Consider the following 24,142-nt stretch of genomic DNA (forward strand, 5'->3'; position numbering starts at 1 on the left):
GACTGGAATCCCGGTGCTGGCTTCTCTGTCACCTTCCCTCCAGTGGCCTGCCACTCACAGTGAGCGCTCATTTCATTACCAGGCTGCATACTCCCCCAGCCAGCTTCAGGTAGCTGTGAGCAAAAACCAGGAGTTGGCAGCCTGCCAGGAGAGACTTGTTAGCAAGCCAGAAAGAAGGCTACCTGCTTCTCCTTCTGAGGCTATGGGGCCAGAAGAAAAAGAGGTCACGTCTCAGGATTGGCTTGCTGCATGATTTATTTCCAGCAGGATGGTTCCTAAGCATTTTCTGGTCTTCTGCAGGGACCTAGAGAACTGTGCTAGCCCCATCAGACGTCAGCTCTGTGGTATCTCTGGGGACCCAGAGGGCAGCTGGGGCCGGGGTGACAGCTGCTGCTGGGAAGGCTTCTGCCTGACCAGAGAGGCAGGACCCTCTCCATGGGGTTTCGTGGGGAGGGGCTGGGGGGCCAGTGGCTCCCAGCAGTAGCAGTCTACATCTAGAGAAAACTTTGAATTCCACGGTGGAATGGCAATGAGGCCAAGAGACCCTTGTCATCACTTCACAAATGAAGATGCGTTTTAAAGAAGAGGCACTGACCGCACAAAGGGGTTTGGGTTTTCACTGCCCCCCCCTACTTTGGACAGGTTTTCTTTGCTGTGATTATTCCCCATGAATCATCACCCGTAGGAAGTAACCCAAGCACTGGAGAGTGAATAATGAAGTCCCTAAAAGGTCTATTGTGTGTCTGCCTGGAGGGTTTTGGAACTGACTTGTATTTTCATCTTTCGGACTTGGAGTCATAGAATTTTGGAGTGGAAGAGAACCTTCTAGAGAATCAGGGGATTGTGACCTCATGGAGAGACCAAATGTCAAGACGTATGGGTCTGAACCTCCGGTCTGTCTCTAAAAATAGCGCCTGCTAACATTTGCGGAAGGCTTTCCCTGTATCAGGCGTTCATCTGTTCTTCCCAAACCCTCAGAGGCAGGGGCTCCTGTTGCCTCTATTCTGCAGATGAGCCAGAACTCCCCTCCAGTCACACAAAGGCTCTGGCTCCCGCTCCAGAATCCACACCCACTTGGTCACTCCACTGCCTGTGCAGGGCCTCAGACAAGTAATTCAACCTCTCTGGGTATCACTTTTCGCCTCTGTGGTCTTTAAAGTTTTAAAACTTTAGTCTTTAAAACAAAGTCTGGGGGCTCCTGGGTAGCTCAGTGGGTTAAAGCCTCTGCCTTCGGCTTGGGTCATGATCTCAGGGTCCTGGTCGAGTCCCACATCGGGCTCTCTGCTCGGCAGGGAGCCTGCTTCTTCCTCTCTCTCTGCCTGCCTCTCTGCCTACTTGTGATCTCTGTCTGTCAAATAAATAAATAAAATATTAAAAAAAAAATAAACTGTGTTTCCTGCTCAAGCTTATGGCTTACAAGTCAAAAAGTGCGGGTCGGAAATGCTAAGTGACTTCCCTGGATCCCCCAGGTCGCTAATGGCAGAACCAGCATAGGAGGCCGGACCTGGTGGTTTTTATTCCCTACCTCCCGGGTGAGGCGACCTTCCCCTCCTCTCACTTGGGCAGGTGTTTATAGAGGAATCCAACTCCTTGCCTAAGAGGAGTTCAGATGGATTGGCGATGTTGGTTTTGGGTGTGGTTAATGACACCAGAGATGCGTTTCGGAGGCAGGTGACATTTATTTAAGTACCTTCGACCTACCTGTCCACCTGCCATTTCCTGTCTTTCTCAGGTCAAGAGCAGTGATCAGAATCCTGTGGTATCCACAGAGAAAGAGCATCCAGTGGGACATGTAACACATGCCCCCCCCCCCACCGTGGGTGATGTTCACGGTGAAACCAAAGTCCTCATCAAGCAAACGTTACCACCTCATGCCCACTCTCACCCAGCATCCTTCATGGTGGCTGGAAATCTGTTTCTCTCTCCCCTTTCTCCTGTTCCTATCATCCTGTGTCAGGATTTGATCATGAACTGGTGTGTGAGGAGGCTGGTCGCGCAGTGCCCTCTGGCAACCAGTGTGCACTGCCCCTACTAGCATCCCAGTCCTGGTGTCCTCACTACGGAAACAGAGATGGGGAGGGCTGGAGATGTCAATGCAGAAATCGTTGGCGTGCGCCCGAGGTGGGGACAAGGGCATCGTGGGTGAGGCAGTGCTCTGTTCACAATGGCAGTGTGTAGCCTGTGTGTGTGTGTGTGTGTGTGTGTGTGTGTGTGTGTGTGTGGCTCAGACACTCTGAAATGAGCTCTCACCCACCGGTGAGTGGAAAATTAGCTTTGGCAGGTGAGGAACTGGGTGACAGGTGAGGAAGCCAGCAGGGTATCGGTGTTATCCTCCTATGATTGCTCTGGCTGGTGTGGCTAACAGTCTCTCTCCGGCTTACCCCCCTGCCCTGAATTATAATTAGGCAAAGTGGAAATGGCTTGGAAGAGCTTGGGCGTGTGGGTGGGTGACGTGAGCGTGACAGAATGGCCTCGTGACCTTTGGAAGCTGGCTGTGTACTTTGCAGGTGGGCTGCACCAAGCCAAATGGGAACTGGCATTTTGCCGACGGCCCACAAAGCAAGCCGTGTGGCTTTTACATTTCTCTGGTGGGTGGGAGAAGAAATGGCAGTCCGGGGACTAAATCCTGGGAAATTCTGCCATATGGCATAATGTCGGAGGCAATGTGGGCCAGAAGCCACAGGCAGGAGACCTGGGGTCTTGGGCAGGCTCTGCTGCCCATTTCTGCTGACTCTGGTAGGCTCCATGCCTCAGTTTCTCTAACTGCAAAGTGGGGCCAGTAATCCCTCTGCTCCCTGCCTGTTGTAAAGGTTAGCTGTGTAGAGGCCCTTTGAAATGTCAAGAGCACTGTTACAAATGTGAGGCCCCACTGCCAAGGGAGTTTGCAGGGGCTACGGGGAGGCAGCTGTCTGCCCCTGTGTCAGCCTCACAGCCTGTGCTCAGATGGGTCCGTAAGCATCACACATTCGTAAATCTCATCTCCTATCCGCAGTCAGCAAATAAGGGAAAGGGCAGGCTGCTGCTCCCGCCACCCTCTGATCTTCTTACCAACCTCGCCTCCAGGCCTCCTCCACCCCCACCGGAGGCGATGATCCCTCTGCCCTCCCGCTCAGCTCTCGGCCTGTCAGTTTAATTTAACGAGGTTGCGGGAGAGGTTTGATTTAATCAAACCAGTTGCTGTCTCCATTCTGCGCCGGGGTCCCTCAGTGTCACCACCGAGGCTCAGATTAGACAGTGACAATTACTTTTTCCCTGGCTCTGGCCTCCCCCTCCCCTTCTCTCCCTGAAGGGAACAAGGAGGCAGGCCAGTCTTCTGGGACCTAAGAATAGATGCACGAGGATCAAAGGAGGCAAGCAGCCTGGCCTGAGAGAGCCCCTCTCGGGCCTTCCATGCTCTTGTTTAAGGCTGAGCAACAGCCCGAGGGACGGGGGCTGAGAGAATTCGAGCAGAGCTGCCTTGGGAAGGCTCAAGGCTGCCCCAGGATAGAGCTGTGCCATCATCCCCCCTTATTGTCAGGAAACGGGGCACACCACAGGCATTTACTTCCAGGTTCTCAGCCTGGATCCTGGGAGCCCCAGAGCCAGGAGACAATCATAACAAAAAGTGAGTCTCCCTCCGTCCGAGTTTCTGAGGCTCTGTTCTTGACGTGAAAGCGACAGTGACAGGAGGTGCTGCCCCCTGAACCAGGGGTTGGAGGGAAGCTGCGTGATAACCGGCGCGGGGGCAGCTGGGTGACCATGGGGCATGGCGGTGTGTGTGTGTTGTGTCTCTGAGGGTCAGTGACTGGAAAGCCACGGAGGGGTCTCTGGGGCAGAAACCTCAGGGCGCAGGGAGTTTAGAGTTCCAGAACAAAGCTCTCTTCTTGCCACTTCACCCTTTCATTTCCCCTCTTTTCCAGGAAGCGGGTGCTCAGCACCTCTTGCTTTCCAGAGCGGCTCGCAGGAGAGAGACAAAGGCCTTTCCGGAAGGGGAGTCCTCACAGACGGTGATGGGAATCCTGTTTCCCTTTGCTCATTTGTGTCACATTCTTCCATTGGGCTGGGCAACTGACAGGTGCCTCCCTCCCCGGGCCCCTTTCTGAGCCCCCCTCCCTGCCATTTGTCTCTCACGCGCCTAGCCGGCAGACAGACACCACCATCCGCAGGGGCTGAATATGATTAGCAGAAGCCCTTCCTGACAGCTCCAGAGAGAATCCCTCAAATGCATATTCTGTTGAGTGCATCTCATTGCTGCTGACAGCCGCTTTATCAATTAAATTCCACATTCCCGGTCTTTGGAGACGCCGCGAACCTCCCTACCTAATAAATCACAGCCCCCCAGTTATTGTTACATGTCCCATCAGTCTCTAATAAACTCCCTGCCAACAGGGGCAGGTTATTTATTATGTTGCCTGGACAAGAATGAATGGGGCCCCCATTCTCACAAGGAGAAGAGCAAACGTGACGCCCTCTGCCCTAAAGGCTGAGGCCGTGGTAGTAAAAGGGCCAATTAATCAACGTGAGCCTTGCGCAGAGGGAATTCAGGTCTGGAGAGAGGGAGGAAGACCTGGGGTTCTTTCTCTAAAATCCTGCCAGGCTAATGCCCAAGGAGGGATGTGGCTAGGCAGGGTGCAGTGGGGGGGCTAGGTCTTGGCTGCTTCCCCACCTCCTAATTCCTGTCTGCAAAGGTACTGAACATAGGGTCACCCCCCCAGCCAAGGGGCACATGTAAATATAGTTAACCTCCCTGTTGGGAGGTAACCACACAGGACTGAGCAGATCATGAAACAGTAAATTCCGTCCAGACAGCCAGATATTGTGCCTTGATAATCTTCGAGTAACTGAAGTTTATTGATGGTACCAGTGCACTGAGCAGACAAATGGAGGAATGCAGGAGGCAAGGTCCCCCTTGTCTGGGAGAGAGAGCGAGGGAAGGTGTGCTGAGTCAGTTTCCTGGATAAACAGCACGCAGGTAAGCCCTGACCCTCGGAAAGCAGTGTGCCAACATCTAAAACACCCAGGAGCTGTCAGGTGCGAGAAACAGTGTGTGATGTGGGCCCTGCAGTCATCTGCCTCCAATTAGATCCCAAATTTAGATGATGCTCTGAGGCCTGCAAGTTAAAACCCAAATCCCTCAGCTTTGCCATGAATCGAGCCCCATCCACATTTCCAACCCTATTTCTCTTGTTATATAACAGACCTCCCTACCCCCATGCATTGGGAGAGCACAGCACGCTCATTTGATCATCCTTATGGTCGCAGACAAGGTCCTCCGTAATGTGGGACCAATATAACTCAGCAGGCTCATTTCCTGGTACCTGCTGCCACACTTGCCTCCGTTCGCACTAAAGCTCGTGGCTTCCCTAAACTCTTATGGTTTCTCAGGCTTCCACGCCTTTGCACAAACTGTTCCCTTTGCCCAGAATATCTCTCTGACTTGTCTGCTTGGTGAGCTCTCCTTCCACCCCCACTACCTGATGAACTCCTTATCCATCCTTCAGGATTGGCTCAGAAAATGAGCCCCCAGTGCTTCATGGGACTTGAGTTTTGCCTCCTGGTGATGCCTTTTTGGTAGAAGTACTAGACCCCAGGGATTAGGTAGGGAGTGATCCGTGCATGGAGTTTTTCCCATAGTTCGATGCACGCTTTCAGGCACTTTCGTTTGGGGTGGAGATGAGGAGGACGTAAAGAAGAAAAGCTATACCAAAAGCCATTTTCCTTAATTTCTCAGAAGTTCTCACTCTCTCCCACATGACAGCCACACTTGAATTAAGGCCCTGAAAAATGTCAGGATTGCATGTGATTTTACACCACCTCGGGCTACTTGCATGTTTCCTCCCTGATGGGCACCACCTGTTTGCGTGTATGTTTCTCCTTGAGGGCAAGGCTCTGTTTATTTTGTCCCATTTCTGTATCAATCTCATGTGGCTGATTCATACTCAGTGTTCAGAAGAGGTCTGTCTAAAGAAAGAATAAGAGATTTGGGGGGTTGAATGCAACTAACATTGCCTACCCTTGTTGCTTTGAAGGTCAAATGAGAAGAAGTTGCTATAAAAACGGTAGTGCTGGGGCACCTGGGTGGCTCAGTGGGTTAAAGCCTCTGCCTTCAGCTAAGGTCATGATCCCAGGGTCCTGGGATTAAGCATCGGGCTCTCTGCTCAGCGGGAAGCCTGCCTCCTCCTCCTCCTCCTCCTCTCTCTCTCTCTGCCTACTTGTGATCTCTGTCTGTCAAATAAATAAATAAAATCTTAAAAAAAAAAAACAAACCAATAGTGCTTTTCCTTTCTACATTTTCCCCATGGATCCTCAACACCCAGGGTGTGCTTCTATTTCCATTGTTTCCCTCTCCACTGGTACAGAAACCTCCACTGGGAAATGATGAATAGGACCATTAGATAATCTTCAGCATGCATCCCAAGTCAACAATTTACTTGCTTTTCGTTGCACAGAAATCCTTCCCTTCTCTAGCTCCCAGATATAGAAGGTGAGGATAGCCCTTCAGGTAGACAGAAGAGCATAAGAAAAGGCCAGGTCCCAGTGCGATCTTACCCTGGGGGAGTCCAGGAGGCACACAGCAACAGTCCGACTCCTTACTGTGTATGTTATCCTCACAACTTACCCAGTTATTAAATGGTCTCTTACCTTTGGGTTTTACCTTTATGGCACGAAAAGTTACAGCCAACAACATTATTAACATTTTTCGCTACCGAGGAAAACATTTTATTGATTTGTGTTTTTAGCTGGAGCAATACAATTTATTCCTCATAACATTACTGCAATATTTGTGTCCATGAGACATCATAAACAACAGACACAATCACAGAATGCCTATAAAACTGGAAATGTTCTTCTCTGGAAAAGCAGTCTTTTTGTTTCTTTGGGGATGAGAGCTGGCTGCTTCATCAGTGACGGGCACAAATTCTACAGAATTCTACAGAACTACTGCTATGTGCATGGAGACTCTGTGGAGACTTTTGAGCAAGACTCTGTTTATTAGGCCCACCAAGGGTCTGTGCTGGGAGAGCACAAAGTGACAAAATTTCTACCCTTGAGATGCTCCTAGTGAGGGACAGACGTGCAAATAAGTAAACAGAACATGGAGAGAGCAAGACTGGAGTTATTGTACTGTGAAGTGGGGGTGTGGGAAATAAAAAAGGAACAGGATCTGAAGCTGGACCCAAACAACCTAAGATACGCCCTTAAGAATGATTACTCCAGCACCTGTGGGCTGAGTGGCTAGGAGAGAGCACAAATGTGTCTAGGGGACCATTCAGGAGGTTGTTTCAACAGCTAGGATGATAAAGGGGCTTAAAATAGGACACATGCCATGGAGACTGGACAGAGCAATGAATAAAATATGTGGAGGCCAAATTACCTGCCCTCAGGTCATTGTTAGAAAAGGAGAGGGACGGTAGATGGTGGAGTCTAGAATAATTCCCAGGTGTGGAATGTGGGGGTTAGGTGAATGAGAGGAAGGGGTACTACGAGAAAGCCTGGAAAATTCAGTGCCCTCTCCCAACAGCCCCCCCTTCATATGGACAGTTGACATATTCTCAATGTTTCTAAATTTCTATGCAAAATATATCATTGGGACCTCTTTCAAATGGGATTACCTTGCCAAAGCATGCCCCCCCCCCCCAAGTCATTTGGATTCTGGGTATGTGCATGTGTGAAAATAGGGAGAGAGATAATGATCAGAATGATGATATAAGGACAAGAGAAAAAGAATATTTCTGGATATCTGGTTTGGAATTGCAAGTAAGATTAGGTCCAGAAATATTTAAATTTGAAATTATGACTAAGACTTGGTCACAGGAGCTCTTTATTCAATGTTGAGCACTTACTATGTTTTAGATCTCTCTCTCTGTGTGTGTGTGTGTGTGTGTGTGTGTGTGTGTGTGTGTGTGTTTCCTATTAGGAATATGGAAGAGAACCAGAGAGGTACCTGTCCTCATAGAGTGGGGGGAGAAAGACAATAAACACAATCTCAGGTAGTGGTAAATACCATGAAGAAAAATAAAGCAGAACAAGGGAACAGAGAGTGGTGGAAAAGGTGGGGTAGTGGAGGAGATAGGGGAACTAGGTTAGATGATAATAAGTAGGGGTGAGATAGGTGATGGACACTAAAGAGTACGCTTCTCATGGTGAGCACTGAATAATGTACAGAATGGTTGATCCCTGTATCGTACACCTGATACTAATTAATATAACACTGTTAACTCTACTGGAATTAAAATACATCTATATGGACGGAACTGGAGGATATTATGGTGAGCGAAAAAAGTCAGTGAGAGAGAGACAATTATACAGTTTCACTCATATGTGAAATATAAGAAACAGTTCGGAGGATCATAGGGGAAGGGATGGAAGCTAAATGGGAAGAAATCAAAGAGGGAGACAAACCATGAGAGACTCTTAGCTATAGAAAACAAACTGAGGGTTCCTGGAGGGGAGGTAGGTGGGGATTAAGGTAACTGGGTGACATGCATTCAGCAGGGCAGGTGATGTGATGAGCGCTGCCTGTTCTGTGCAACTGACGAATTACTGAACTCTGTATCTGAAACTAATGATGTATCATATGCTGGCTAATTCAATTTAGTTTAACAAAGTATTAAAAAATAATAGTTCAGAAACGACCTCTTTGGAAAAGACGATATTTGAGCAGAGACCTAAAGCAAGGGAAAGTGGCAAAGACTGTCAGTTGCCACTCTTGAGATGGTGGTACATAGCGCCAGGGACAGCAGCAGCGCCCAGATGACCCGATAGATTTGGGATGTCCATCAGACTTCTGAGGGGCGCGGCTGAGAAGGCAGACGGATGTACAGTACACATCCAAGTTCAGAGAGCGGTCTGAGGCCGAGCTAGGGCCTTGGGAGGTGTGAGTCGGAACTGGCTGCAATTCAGCGGACGATATGCGAGCTCCGTGCGCCAGGTGCTGGGGCTGGCGACGGAGATGAGTGAAGCGATACCGGGACAGGCTCGGACCGGACAACGGGTAAGTCCGGTCTGGCTGTGCTCGGAGCTCCGGGCGGGCGGAAGCAGGCCCGGCAGCGGCGCCCTCCCCCGCGGCCCGGAGGCGGGGAGCGTGACGCCCCACGCGCATCACAAAGCCCGCGTTGTGAGGGTGGCGGTGGAGGGGGGCGCGGGGTTGGCCCGACCGCCCGCGGAGGCCCGGGAGGCGGGGCGGTGCCCCCACCGTGAGCGCGCGGCGCCCTCTGCAGGCCGCCCACGGCTGCATCCCGGTAGCCTCGCCTTCCTCTCCTCCCTCTTCCCGCCTTCCTCGGGCCACATATTTTGTCGTTGTCGCTGTTTCCGAGACTTCCTAAACCTCCGGCTTCCGTCCTTTCACCCATCTCCCAGGTCAAGCGTGTCCGTGTCTCCTCGGGAGGACTGCCAATAAAGTTTTTCCTCTTCTCGCTCTTAGGCGCCCTCCTTCTTAAGTATCGCGAGATCCGGCGGCGCGGCGACGATGGCGGCGGCGTTTGAAGCCCCAGCGGCCTTAGCGACGGAGGAGGCTGCTATGCCGGCGGAGCGTGTGGCCTCACAGGTCGTGGCCTCGGAGCCATTCCCTGGGCCGGTGCGGGGCCTGCGGACGGCTCACGACGTCAGCGGCCCACGGACCCGCACCGGGGACGTGCTGCTGGCGGAGCCGGCCGACTTCGAGTCACTGCTGCTGTCGCGGCCGGTGCTGGAGGGGCTGCGCGCGGCTGGCTTCGAGAGGCCCTCGCCGGTGCAACTCAAGGCCATCCCTCTGGGGCGCTGCGGGCTCGGTGAGGGCGGGGGCCGTGCTCCTGCCGGGAGGGTCCGGGAGGAGCCCCAGGGCGGCCGCCGGTGCAGGCCTCTGCCTGTGGCCAGGCGCTGTGCGCCTTCGAGCCTCAGTTTCCTATCTTGTAAAACAGACGCGCGGTGTTCATTTGGAAGATGGTTACTGCCCTTTGCACGGTGACCGGTGGCTCTCAGTTCCAGAAGATGAACGGTAGAGGTTCAGGGAAGAGGCATGTTTCTGGATATGACCTCATGCTTTTTTGAACTAAAAACGAAGGTGCCGTCTGGGTCCTCTTTGGAGACCCTTCTGGTTCTTTGATTTCATATTGGTATCTAAGCTTTTTTTAGTCAGTACTGGCTAGTGATATATGTGCATGTATATGTATATATGTGCATGCAGATGTATATATGTATATATACATTTTATTATTTACTCATTTATTTTTCCTCCTCAGATTTAATTGTTCAAGCCAAGTCTGGCACTGGGAAAACCTGTGTGTTCTCTACCATTGCTTTGGACTCGCTGGTTCTTGAAAACCTGAGTACCCAGGTGAGTGTAGCTCTGAGAACCCAGAGGAGGAGGGTATGTAATGTGGATTTTATCACAGGTTGGATGCAGTACCAGTAGCTCCTGAGAGACAGAAGAGATGAATTTGATGAGTGAATTTGATGAATGATTGAGTTAAGCCATATGAAGAGTATAGAAGTAAAGTAGACATTAAAACTGTGGAGCTGGGTACCTGAGTGGCTCAGTGGGTTAAGCCACTGCCTTCCACTCAGGTCATGATCTCGGGGTCCCGGGATCGAGTCCTGCATCGGGCTCTCTGCTTGGCAGGGAGCCTGCTTCCTCCTCTCTCTGTCTGCCTCTCTGCCTACTTGTGATTTCTCTCTGTCAAATAAATAAATAAAATCTTTTAAAAAAACCCAAAAAACAAACAAACAAAAAAACTGTGGAGCGGCTTGGTGGTGTGGATGGTGACCAAGGATTTGTCATGAGCGTTAGAAGTTTGGAAGTTTCTGTTACTGCATCTTAAATAGATTAAGTCTGCCATGGGTGTCAATTTTTTCATTACCTGAAAATACAGATAGTTCTTTATTCTTTTACTTGCTGACTCAATTGTAGGATTTAGTATTTGGCGTGACTGATGGTAACATGGTGCTCTGGCTGTTGCTGGTAACTGCAGGTGATTCTTAGAGCCTCTGTGAGTGTGTCCTGTTGATCTCCCATCTTCTAGGTTCTCTTGGAGTAGATCTGAAGATGGCCTTACCCAAATTAATAAGAGATTTAGTTTTGGGGTTCGTCTCAAAGTTTGGCTCTGCCCATGTTATGTATAAATAGTGTGCCAGTACATCCATATCCAAAGCCTTTTGAGTCTTACAACCACCAAATTCTGGGTTATGCACATAGGAAATCCTTCTGCTTCCCAAGGACCTAAGTTATTCTACTTGTGAATTTGAGATGTATTCGAGATTTTGGTTTCTGACAATTTGGCAGTAGGTGGAAATGCCAAAACGCTGAATAAGTTCCATAAACCAAATTTGTCGGATCTTTGTGTTCTCAAAATAATACATATTCATTTTTGAAAATTGGAAAATTCAGAAAAGAAAGAAGTACCAAAGAAATGGCACGTACTCTTTACCTACTTAGAAACTGCTGTTAACTGTTTTGGCATATTTTATTCTAGGTTTTTGTTTTTGTTTTTTGTTTTTTTTAAGGAACTTTTTTCTTCCCATAGCTGAGAACTTGTCATTTTACCTTGTCCTTCGGTTGATAGTTACATTGCAGAGTTCTCACTCTGAGTCTCAAGCCTCCTTTTTCATGGACCTAGATAGCTGACCCTGATTTGGTCCAGTGACATGGCCTCCCTGCTGCTCTTCTAGTACACTAAGAACATTACTGTCATAAGGCCTTTACATTTGCTTTGTTCTCTTCTTGAGAACAGTTCCCCAGGTGTCACGTAGCTAGCTCTAGTCTGTGGTGTACCTTTAGGTCTCTGCTCAAATGTTACTCTCTTAGTGGCCTAGATTGCCCCATTTAAAATAACTCCTTTCCTTTCTTGTCACTTCTCTCTTTTCCCTGTTTGATTTTTTTAGTAGCACTTTTCATTGTATGTCATAATTTATGTATGTTTGATTATTGTGTATCTTCTTACACAGAATGAAAGTGCCATGAGAACAAGGACTGTGTATTATTTCTTGTTTTAAAGATTTTATTCATTTATTTGAGAGAGAGAGAGCATGAGCCATGGGAAGGAGGCAGAGGGAGAGGAAGAAACAGACTCCCCACTGAGCAGGGAGCCTGATGTGGGGCTTGATCCCAGGACCCTGAGATCATGACTTGAGTCCAGGGCAGACACTTAACTGACTGAGCCACCCAGCTCCCCTGGACTGTCTATTGTTGACCATTGACTGTACAGCAACTTACATATTGCTTAGTACGTAAAGTAGGTTTTTGTTTAATATTTGCTGAATGAACACATAGGTGAATGAATGGAATAGCTTCCCTTGTCTATAAAAACCCATCATTTAAAATGATCGTTTAAATGAAAAATAGCTTACTGCAGTATGAATGTGCCAATCACATGTACCTCTTCCACTGACTTGTTAAAGGTATATATATTTTATGCTTTTTTAGATTTTGATCTTGGCTCCTACAAGAGAAATTGCTGTACAGATACATTCTGTTATTACAGCTATTGGAATAAAAATGGAAGGCTTAGAGTGTCATGTCTTTATTGGAGGGACTCCATTATCACAAGACAAAACCAGACTTAAAAAGTGTCATATTGCTGTTGGCTCTCCTGGTAAGATATCACCCTGTTCATAACTGGGGCTTTTAAGGAACTGAACACTTTTCATTTCATAGAAGTGATATAATTAAGGTAAGAATATGGGACTCTTTAATAAATATGATAATTATTTTGAATATTGTAAATGAAGAGGCTTAGACCAGTAAGATACAGACACATGACTGGATTACCAACAGAACTTAGGAAATCTCCATTCCGAAGGATGTTTAAGCACATGTATAGAATTGGCTTCTGAGAAGAGGAGGAATGAAGTGATTTTCACAAAGCCTTTCTAAGCCATGGATTGGGATTCTTTGCTTCTCTATTAATCATTCATTCACGAATCACTCCTATCAGAATTTAGTATTCAGAGTCTTAGCATTCAAGTCTTTTGATGGGAACAGTGTTATGATCCATACTTACTGGTGGTGAAATGTGAGAAAAAAATAATGGATTTAGCCAAGATCGGAACTCAATTTCTGATTGTGGTTCAGTGTTTAAATATGTAATAATAAGGGTCGGGTCAAGAAGGTCAGCAGTATAACCTGTGAGTAAGTAGGGTAACAATATTGGCTGAGATTTGCACACATTTAGTGCCTCTTAAATATTTCAATATGCTTTTTTCTGGAATTTAGGCAGAATTAAACAACTGATAGAACTTGACTACTTGAATCCAGGCAGTGTACGTCTATTTATTCTTGATGAAGCAGATAAGCTTTTAGAAGAAGGCAGCTTCCAGGAGCAAATAAAGTAAGAGAAATAACTTGCTTGACTGTTAAAATGGTGTCCTAAAGTGTCTCTTTTTAGCTTTTCCAGGTGGTAGTTAACTGTGATTGGTTTCCATGGTATGTATTTCTCTTCTGTTTCACAGCTGGATTTATTCTTCCTTGCCTGCCAGTAAACAGATGTTGGCGGTATCAGCTACCTACCCTGAATTTTTGGCTAATGCTTTGACAAAGTACATGAGAGATCCCACTTTTGTAAGACTAAATTCCAGTGATCCAAGTCTCATAGGTGAGTATAGGTATTGGATACTTAGATTCCTGGTTTGTGATATTCTGGATCTTTTCCATGCCTAGTTGACTGTTGCTTTCATATTTACTATTAGGATATAGCAAATATGTTTGTTTTAATAGAAGACTTGACTTCTTTGTAGGTTTGAAGCAATATTACAAAATTGTCAATTCATACCCGTTGGCCCATAAGATTTTTGAGGAAAAGGCTCAGCATTTACAGGAACTGTTCAGCAGAATTCCATTTAATCAAGCCTTAGTCTTTTCTAATTTGCACAGCAGGTAATGTACCTTAAGGGGTCACCTGGGGTACTGGTGAAATAAAAGGTATTAGGGTTGTATTTATAAAATTATAACCCTCTATATTACTTTTCATAGAGCACAACATTTGGCAGATATCCTTTCTTCTAAAGGCTTTCCTGCTGAGTGCATTTCAGGTAAGTTCAGCTTTTACTTTAATCAGTGTTTAGTATTTTGACTTGAAGCCTGTCCAAAGTCAGGAGGAAGAAATAGTACTTCGTGAGTTGCCTTATGAATGTGAGGTTACACTGAGTCTTCAGAGTAAAGGAAGTTCCAGGTGAATTTTATATTGGGATTTGATGTAGTGGTATTCTTGTTCTTCAAAAAATAACTTAGTATATAATATGAAACTAGAAAATTGGGATGAATTGTCTGTGAAGAACTTAATAATTTTATAAAGTTTGTCTTTGTCATCTTCAGAGAAAAATAGATTGCTTTTTCTGTAATCATTGTAAAAATGCTAAGAACTGAGCCTGAATTAACTGCTTTAAGGTCTTGTGGAAGGCAAAGATGAATTTTTTAAAGATTTTATTTATTTATTTATTTGACAGAGATCACAAGTAGGTGGAGAGGCAGGCAGAGGGGGTGGGGGGAAGCAGACTCCCGCTGAGCAGGGAGCCTGATGCGGGGCTCAATCCCAGGACCCTGGGATCATGACCAGAACCAAAGGCAGAGGCTTATTAACCCACTGAGCCACCCAGGCACCCCTTAAGATTTTATTCTTTTTTTTTTTTTTTAAGATTTTTATTTATTTATTTGACAGAGATCACAAGTAGGCAGAGAGGCAGGTAGTGAGAGAGAGGGGGAAGCAGGTTCCCCACCGAGCAGAGAGCCCAGTGCGGGGCTCTATCCCAGGACCCTGGGATCATGACCTGAGCTGAAGGCAGAGGCTTTAACCCACTGAACCACCCAGGTGCCCCGTTAAGATTTTATTCTTTTTTTTTTTTTTTTTTTAAAGATTTTATTTTTTTATTTGTCAGAGAAAGAGAGCATGCACCAGCAGGCTGAGTGGCAGGCAGAGGCAGAGAGAGAAGCAGGCTCCCCACTGAGCAAGGAGCCCGATGTGGGACTCAATCCCAGGACCCTAGGATCATGACCCGAGCTGAAGGCAGCGGCTTAACCCACTGAGCCACTCAGGTGTCCCTAAGATTTTATTCTTAAGTAATTTCTGTATCCAATGTAGGGCTCAGACTTACAGCCCTGAGATCAAGAGTTTTATGCTTTATCCACCGAGCCAGCTGGGTGCCCAAGATGATTCATTTTTGACATAAAGCTAAATTATTACTGCTGACCTAATAGGAATGAAAGATTTAAAGGAATTTTTGATCAGTGGGATCCTTTTTAGAGTTTTCATTGATAGCTTAGTTTTTAACCTGTTAGCCTAAGATTGTCTAGTCATTGTGTGTCATGAGATATTGGGGAGAATGTTCTCTAATGGACAATATTTTGACCATAGATCATGTATCTAAACTAAATTTATAAACAGCTGATTATAGCAATTTTATTTTCCTAAGAATTATTCTGCTTCATATGTAACTTTGCAGATAAAATATTATATCTGCAGGAGTAACCTAGTCACCATTTAAAATTAATTTTTGAATTTCAAGTTGCCTGCCTTACCAGATTTTAAAAGATTCTGACTAGTTCTTAACCTAGAATTGCATATAAGGAGAAAATTAACTTCGGTTGGTGTATTTTTCAAGTGTTAAGACTGATAGTTACAATTTCTGCTTTTTGTGGATTTGATAAATATGTGTTAGCTTGTTCTTATATGACTTTCTTTTGGGGTGTTTTTAGGCAACATGAATCAGAATCAGCGTCTTGATGCTATGGCCAAACTGAAGCAGTTTCATTGCAGAGTCCTCATTTCCACAGATTTGGTAAATCACCTTTTCAGTTTGGGTGACTACGCCATCTTGACTTGGGCTCTTTTATCAGATGCACAGGTTTCATTTATTATTTTATGTGGGTGTATCTGATAAGAATCAATAAGAATATCAGAAGGGAATTTTCTTTCCAGTGCTGGGGAATTTGCTTTCTTCAAAGTCTTTTGTATTTTCATCTTTATTCTTGAAACTGGTCATTAGAAATGAATTCCCTTTGCTCCTGATCATCCTCCTTTTCTTAACTTGGCTGTTGGCTATATCAGAACAGGCGGATGTGTGTTGATGCCAGTGTAGCAGTTAATGCAGACACTTGTTCTCTTCTTCAAGACTTCCCGTGGGATTGATGCTGAGAAGGTGAACCTGGTTGTAAATCTGGATGTACCATTGGATTGGGAGACATACATGCATCGGATTGGCAGAGCTGGCCGTTTTGGTAAAAAAAAAAAAAAAGTTTGGCTGCTTTCTTTAGGAGGAAGAATTGTAGATGTGACAGTGGAGCGTCACTTACATGAAACTGATCTACTGCATAACATTCCCTCTGCACTTTAGGTACTTTGGGGTTGACAGTGACCTACTGTTGTCGGGGAGAAGAAGAAAACGTGATGATGAAAATCGCCCAGAAATGTAACATCAACCTTCTGCCTTTACCAGGTATATTTTGTCTGTTCATTTTGCTGTCAAAAGAATAATCATATTGGCTATAGGCATAAAAATAATAGCTGATACGGAGTACTTAGGATATTGGGTTCCGTTCAGTATGTTATTTCATTTAATTCTCACCACAGCCCTGTGAAGGGTCTGCTGTTATTACCGACTTTTTGTGAATGAGGCTATCAAGGCATTGAGAAGTTAAGTAGTTTGCCTAAGTTCTTATAGCTCATAAGCAACAGGGAGAAGATTGCAAGCTAATTCCTGGCACATGAAAAATGTTTTACTACTGTATTGGCTTCATATTTACTTCATATTTAGTTTGTAACCTTGTAATTTCATTTTATCCTTTTATATAACAGGGCATATATTTTATTACTTTTGTCACTAAAGGTAATTCTTGCCATATTCTCCTTCATGATCATGAAGAAGGAGTAGTATCTTTGAATGCTCTTTTGAAAATTTTGAAGTGTTCTCTTTTTTTCCTTTTTTAAAAAGTTTATTTATTTATTATTGAATAATCTCCACACCGACATGGGGCTTGAACTCAAGACCCCGAGATCAAGAGTTGCATGCTCTTCTGACTGAGCCAGCCAGGCATCTCTGAAATGTTCTCTTTTGATTTTAGTTAATCATTTGTCAAGCTCATTTTTTTTTCCACTTTGGAAACTGCATATCTGAAACTATTAATGGTCTCTTGAAAATTTTTAAAAAACTGTCATGTGGAAATGTGGTTTATTTGCTATGTATGATAATGTATGCAGTGTTATAGGGTTTATGTGTATATACATGTGTATATGGACATATGTGTGTGTAAATATATATATATAAACATATATAACATATACATGATCTTGTAGAATATCAGATATATAGTTACTGAATAAATACAGTATGGAATATTTTACTAATTTATATATAACTCCTTTAGTGGTTTTTATAAAGCTAGATTAAGCAGAAGTCTGGGAATGAGTTTTGGCTTTGTCTCATTCTGTGATCTTTTTCCAAATTTCTTTAATTGCTCCAAACTTGTGTTCTGGTTTAGAAAGTACTTGTTTTTAGAAATGGTCTTTAGGTTCTCTGTCAGTTTTAGGACACTATAGTATGTAATTCTATGTGTAAGTCTATTGGTAACCTGTCAAATGATTATAATGTGGAAAAAATAAATTGAAAATTGGTATAAGAGAGTTAAGACTTTTGGTGTAGGATTCAGTATCATAGCATCTAGTGATAAAAAGAAAATTTGCCTTTGGATACTGGAAAAGGACACATTTGGATCTTTTTTAGTGTTCATAGAGCCCTGAAATCATGAGAAAGTATATTTGTGGTGTTAGATTTATATTGGAGTGGGAACTTTTAAGACAGTAGACTGCTCAGATGAAGTACCTGTGGCAGGAGTGGGAGAGAAATTGGCCTGTTTGATAGGTATGGGCAAGCAAGGGATATCACCTTAGAGCTCTAGTCAGAAGGTCTGTTCAGCCAGGGTTCAGGAGCCCCAGCTGAAGAGTCCTGATCTGAGGGATTAGGTTGTGGGTACATACACGTGAGCACCAGTAGCAACAACAAACCAGCAAGACCAGCAAGGTCTCTATGTTTTGTCTGCCTAAGATGAAAACTGATCACACTTTGGGAAGGTCAGAGTATGTAGGTAGGAGCAAATTGTCCCACCTGGATGGAATAGGAAATTCAGAGAACTAGAGCTGGCAACTTTTTTTTTTTTAAACTCAGACGTGCCATTGAGACCATAGATCTTTTTTGCAGTCATCTAACTTTTTCCCTTCTAGAGATTTTTCTTCACTGTTGGGGGCAGTGATTTCTTCCTGTTGGGAGTATAGAGTGGCGGATTTACTTGGGTGCGAAGTTGTAGTTTTACTGTTTCCCAGCTGACAAGCTTTGGGGAGCATAATCCCTTTTCTAATATCTTGTTTTGTTGTCAGCATTATTGAGATAAAAGGGAGGAGTTGGGAGAATTGTTGCAGACTTGAATCTTACTCCTAGCCCAAGTTATTTTTGAGTGGGAGGTATGGGGAGATGTTGCTTGTGGGTTTGGGATGGGTCTTGCATATTTGTGGGCATATTTCTTTACTGCAAGGATTATTTAGGTCTTTTGAAATACTAATATAATGTACTCCTTAATCATCTCAGTATATTATTAGTATATTTTATTTCTTAACCTTATTTGACCTTGGAAGGCTTTATGAAGTCATTCAAAAATTGCTGGTCTAGATTTGCAGCTCAAAATTTTAAAGTATTCTTTTGTTCCTTTTATGTAGATCCCATTCCTTCTGGTCTAATGGAAGAATGTTTGGATTGGGACGTGGAGGTTAAAGCAGCTATGCATACGTATGGCTTAGCAAGTGTACCTACCCAGCCCTTAAAAAAGCAGATCCAAAAAGTGGAGAGAACCTTTCAAACTCAGAAAACTCATGGTAACCACGTGGCTTCATCTAGAAATACTTCTGTATCTTCACTAGTAGTCAAATCAAAAAATAATACTAAACAGAAGCTTCCTGTGAAAAGCCACTCAGAGTGTAGAATCACAGAAAAAGCAATGTCACCAAAAGAAGTGGGCAGTGGCATACAACTGGAAGAGCCTATGAAGTCTTCTGTTGAGATCTCTGTTGAAAACACTACCGATAAGCACCAGGTCAGAGAAGCTTTACCTGCGTCACTGCCCAAAATTCCTTGTCTGTCTTCCTTTAAAATCCATCTGCCATGCTCTTTGACTTTTACAGAATTGGTAGAGGATTATGAACACTATATTAAAGAGGGGTTAGAGAAACCTGTGGAAATCATCAGGCATTACACGGGGCCTGGGGATCAGACTGTGAATCCTCAGAATGGTTTTGTAAGAAATAGAATTCCCGAGGAGAGAGTGGCGATACTGGCAAGTAGTAGTCAGTCTGGAGACTCAGAGAGTGACAGCGATTCTTACAGCTCGAGGACTTCTTCCCAGAGCAAAGGAAATAAGTCCTACTTGGAAGGCTCTTCAGATACTCAGCTGAAAGACTCAGAATCCACTCCTGTGGATGGTCATATCTCTTTGGAACAACCTCTGAATGGAAACGACACCCCTAATCCAGCAGAGTATCAAGAATCACCTGGAATCCAGACAAAGACCAGGCATAAAGAGGGGGCTAACCAGAGAGCCAAGCAAAGCCGGAGAAACCCTCCCAGGCGATCTTCCTATCGTGTACCGGCAGAACCTCAGGATGATGGTTGGTATGACTGCCACAGGGAAACCCATCCGAGTTTTTCGGATGCCTATCAGGATTACGAGGAGTACTGGAGGGCCTACTACAGGGCATGGCAGGAATACTATGCTGCTGCTTCTCAGTCCTATTACTGGAATGCTCAGAGGCATCCAAGTTGGATGGCAGCTTATCACATGAATACCGTTTATCTCCAAGAAATGATGCGAGGCAACCAGTGATTGTAGACAGCACCTCGCACCATCCAGAAATACCAGTGAGTGATACCTTTGGATAGCCAACCTCCTAGGCCTATAGTAGAGTGGCAGTTTTGAGGAATTTGAAAAGTCTTGAGGCTTCCCGCTGGAACACCTCTATTTTTCAGATTGTTTTGACCTACCTGACCAGGTACATTATCTTTTTTTTAAAGAAACTTCACAGATCAGATTCTTGAAGGAAAATTTTGGGAACACAGAGTGAAAGGATGGCATTTTCTCTAAACCATTTGAAAAAGAAACATTTAAAAAGACCTATACCAGTGCTTGCTTTAAAAAAATAAAAACAGTTGAGATTTTAAAAATAATGTCAAGTTTATGCTGTGGAGTTCTTGACAAAAGGCTTGGACTGTATTTCCATAGAAGTGTGTCCTTGTAGAAATTTGTAGCATGATAGATCAGAAAATCCCCTCGCCTTTTATGTTTAGGCAGGAAGGACTAAATACTGCTTCAGACTTTCCCAAAGGTACTTTCCTGCTTTTTGCTTCCAGTAAAAATATGTTACCAATGAAATCGCAAACTTAGCCAAATGTTTATTGACATGTTTATTGTTCATCTTTTGAATGTCTTTTAAGATTGTGAAAGCTGTCTATGTTTTTACTGTGTATTAAATAGCTCAGGATCATCAGTGATTGTCTTATTTTTGTTTCTTTTCTTTTTTTTTTTTTTTTTAAAAGATTTTATTTATTTATTTGACAGAGATCACAAGTAGGGGAAGAGGCAGGCAGAGAGACGGGGGGAAGCAGGCTTTCTGCTGAGCAGAGAGCCCGATATGGGGCTCGATCCCAGGTCTCTGGGATCATGACCTGAGCTCAAGGCAGAGGCTTTAACTCACTGAGCCACCTAGGTGCCCCTTATTTAAGAAAAGGAGTAACTCTTACTCTTTGTTGGTTCTTGGACCCTTTTATGATTGAGATGAAAGCTATAGATTCGAGGAGTTCCATTCTGTAAACAGGAACTGTATGTGTAATTCTAAGAGGTTCGTAGACCCTCTCAAGCCCATGTATGGAACCCAGCCAGGTTAAGAACTGCACTACTCTGCTGGGAGGCTAAGGGAAAGTTCTAGCTCTTTAAGTATTTTTCGGAAGCTTGAATTCATTCTGTTCAAACTCTTCGCACAGTGTGTCCTAATCTTATGTCTTCTAAAATTTCCCCGGTTTTTACTTTTAATGTTTTTAATTTAAATTTTCTCCCAGTTTTTACTTTTAATGACACCCAGTGGGGAACATCTCATTCTTCTGAGATGATGCATCTATAAATTACAAGTTAGAAAAAAAATATGATTGGAAGTTACAGCAGTTCCCCCTTATCTGGGAATCTGCTTTCTGCGATTTCAGTTACCCCCCAGTCAACTGTGGTCTAGAAGCAGACGATCCTTTTGACATATTGTCAGGCTGGTAGTAGCCTAATGTTACGTCACAATGCCTATATCCTTCACCATCACATGGACATGCTATCATCCCAGCATCACAGGAAGAAAGGTGAGTACAGTACAGCAAGATTTTGAGAGACCAGTCATGTAACTTGTAGTATGTTGTGATTGTTCTATTATTACTGTTAAATCTCTTACTGGGCCTCATTTATCAACTGAACTTTATTATATACGTGTATATATATGTATATATTTATATACAGGAAAAAATGTGGGTATATATAGGATTTGGTATCATCTATAGTTTCAGGCAAGGTCCACTGGGGACCTTGGAGCATTCTCTGTGGATGAGAGGGGCCAACTGTACACATTCTTTCATTCCCTCTCTGGGGCAGTCCTTTCATGATGATGCATTTGGGTCCCAAACCTTTTTGTGAACTGGATTTGTGGTAAGAGAGCCTGTTAACAGATAGAAACATATTTACTTTTTAAAAGGAAAGTTCTTCTTTCCTGTATACATACTTAGCTAGGCAGTACAAACATTTACTCCCAGGGCTGTCCACAAACATCCACGGCCATTGTCATTTACTGTCCACCACTCACCTAAGCACCCCCCTGAACTCCTGTTTCACTTGGATTCCAGTCATCCAGGTTGGACAATGGTAGGCTTTACTTACACTGTTTCTGTACTGTACATGTATTGCCAAGTTAGAATGAATTAGATTAACTCTGTAACTAGCAAATCCATAATTAGGTCCAGCATATCATTAAGAGGTAGAGACTTTAATTACACACATTTCAGTAAGATCCTGTTGCTATATAATTGAACTTACCTCTTTTCTTCTACCCTTTCCTCCACACTACAGCCAAGTTCACAGTCTGTCATGGCTAGGGGATTTTAATTAGGATACTGCTGCATCTTAATTAGAGATGAGGTTACCCATTAGTCTTGAAATTAATTGGATTCTCTCTTTAGGTCTCTTTGTCATATATTGTGTTTGCTTTTTTTCTTTTTACTAGAAAAATAAGCTGGAAGTGAGGACACATATAACAGGAAAATGATAGCTTCATTTTCCATAAGCATTTCCTTGGAAAATTTCAGCCATTCCCATCCCAGAGAAGGGTGGCTATGGAAGGAACCTGCCGCTATTTGTGCATGATTATATGAAAGACTTTTTTGTTTAGAATTGGCAGTTGAGGCGCTGGTTTCTGTCACCTGCTAAGAACCATAGATAGGTTTTAGGTAAATTCCCTTGTGAATGCTTTCTGATGTAGTCGAAAGAGTATTTGTCCTGGTGGAGGCTTTGCTGTTGTCTCCTTTATCTTCTACCTGTCATACGACCTCTCAGGGTCTAGTTTTCTCATCAATTAAATGAGGGAGCTGGACTAGATTTTTAGGTTCCCTCCCAGTTTCCAAGACTTAATTATATGACTAATAAGAGAAAATATAGTTAGGGAAGGGAATAATCATTTCATGAATATAGAGAACCTTTATAAATTCAGGTGATTTGGATAAAGGCCAGTGTGAATTGGTTTTAACGTCTGAGTTCTAGAGTGCTAAACTGTACTGACCACAACTATTCAAGTTAAGCTTTATCTTAAATTAGGCTAGCAGTATTAACATGTAGAGAAATCTTGAGGAAACCTGCAGCTGTGGATAATTCTGACTTAGAAGACCTTATTTTGCGTAATAAAAAAGTAACATTTTCTAAATTAGCATAAGTATTATAATAATAGAAACATGTGATCTAAATACTAAACCCCTAAATACTAACAACTGGACAGAATTATATTATGTGAAGACCAAATCGTATGAGACAAGGGAATAGTTTGAAGTTTTAGGGTTTTTTTTCCCCTCCCCTAAATATAATTAAGTCTGTTAATCTTTCAAAATAAGAGGATATTTTTGATAGTCATTGCTGACCAATGGAACTGGATCCATCACCAGGTGGTTCTCTTGTTTTGGCAGAATATGGTTTTGTGCCTCTGTGAACAAGCACATATGTCCCAGTTAACACTGAGTGCTTTTCAGTGAAAACAAACATGCATTGCTCAGTGCACATCTGGTTTCCAGTTCCTGGGCTCCAGATTGTGAGAGCTGTGGATCCGTAGTGACACCTAGTGGGTGATAAGGCTAGGAACACCTGCATTTCATAGGCAACTTTTAAGGCCTTGGAGCACCATGGATTGGCCTTGATGTTCCACTTCTATTTCGGTTTTCATTGACTGGGATGTGGTTGTGGGGAAATTAGAAGGATTCCCATTGTTTTTGGGAATGTGTGTTGTTCACATGATGGTAGAATATGAAAATGCCTGTTGTTCTCACTACCTAAATCAGAATTAGTAAGGTTAGAGCAGGTCTTCAAGATATCGTAATACAGTACCCCCATTCCTAAGATGAAACACACTGAAGCCAAGAGAAAAGTGCCTGAAGGGAAGTCATGCAAGGAAGTCATGCGAGAGAACCTAAATGAGAACCTCCATCCCCCAATTCTAGAGCTTCCTGCCTTACCCTACATAGCATTTCATTCGGGGGTTTCTTTTTAGTGTCAGACCCTGGTTTAGAGGAGGGAGAAAAGATTCAGTATTCTCAGCAGAACCAATATCGATCTGTAAAGGCAGATTTTCTTTAAGTAGTGCAGAGCTGGAGCTCAAAACAGGGCTGTTGACAAAGGCAACACAGTGCTTGTGGACATCTCTGACAAACGTACAAGTGGGCAAGAGCCATGGTCCCCATGGTAGAGGGTCTGCTTGCACCGAGGAGGGGAGGAAAGATAAGACTGCCCCGTCTGCACCCTGCGGAGATGCTGTGGCTTCTCTCCAAGACAGAAAACCCCTCCGTGTTTAAATTACCCTTAGTTTCTAGTGGATAGCAGGAGAAACGGTAGGAAAATAACCATCCGTGATCACTTGAGGCTTTGTGG

At 44.2% G+C, this 24,142-nt stretch overlaps 1 protein-coding gene across 2 annotated transcripts; it reads left to right on the forward strand.

Moving 5' to 3' along the window:
- Positions 1-8,822: 8,822 nt before the first annotated feature.
- Positions 8,823-20,474, forward strand: DDX20 (DEAD-box helicase 20). 2 transcript variants are annotated; one of them, XM_059136967.1, is made up of 12 exons: positions 8,823-8,974; positions 9,404-9,749; positions 10,200-10,294; positions 12,380-12,548; positions 13,169-13,283; positions 13,405-13,547; positions 13,690-13,828; positions 13,925-13,983; positions 15,644-15,726; positions 16,060-16,165; positions 16,282-16,383; positions 18,654-20,474. In XM_059136967.1, the coding sequence occupies exons 1-12, from the start codon at positions 8,933-8,935 to the stop codon at positions 19,811-19,813; spliced, it is 2,559 nt and encodes an 852-aa protein (XP_058992950.1). In that variant the 5' UTR covers positions 8,823-8,932; the 3' UTR covers positions 19,814-20,474. The 2 variants fall into 2 exon arrangements, with proteins under 2 accessions (XP_058992950.1, XP_058992951.1); XM_059136968.1 differs by lacking the exon at positions 8,823-8,974 and adding an exon at positions 9,121-9,221.
- Positions 20,475-24,142: the final 3,668 nt, after the last annotated feature.

The sequence above is a fragment of the Mustela lutreola genome, chromosome 10, assembly GCF_030435805.1.
Source record: "Mustela lutreola isolate mMusLut2 chromosome 10, mMusLut2.pri, whole genome shotgun sequence".
Classification (NCBI taxonomy): Eukaryota; Metazoa; Chordata; class Mammalia; order Carnivora; family Mustelidae; genus Mustela; species Mustela lutreola.

Coding starts and splice junctions, on each gene's coding strand:
- DDX20 (XM_059136967.1), top strand. CDS start 8,933: ATGAGTGAAGCGATACCGGGACAGGCTCGGACCGGACAACGG. Junction 13,548..13,689: donor CAGTGATCCAAGTCTCATAG/GTGAGTATAGGT, acceptor ACTTCTTTGTAG/GTTTGAAGCAATATTACAAA. Junction 16,384..18,653: donor CAACCTTCTGCCTTTACCAG/GTATATTTTGTC, acceptor CCTTTTATGTAG/ATCCCATTCCTTCTGGTCTA.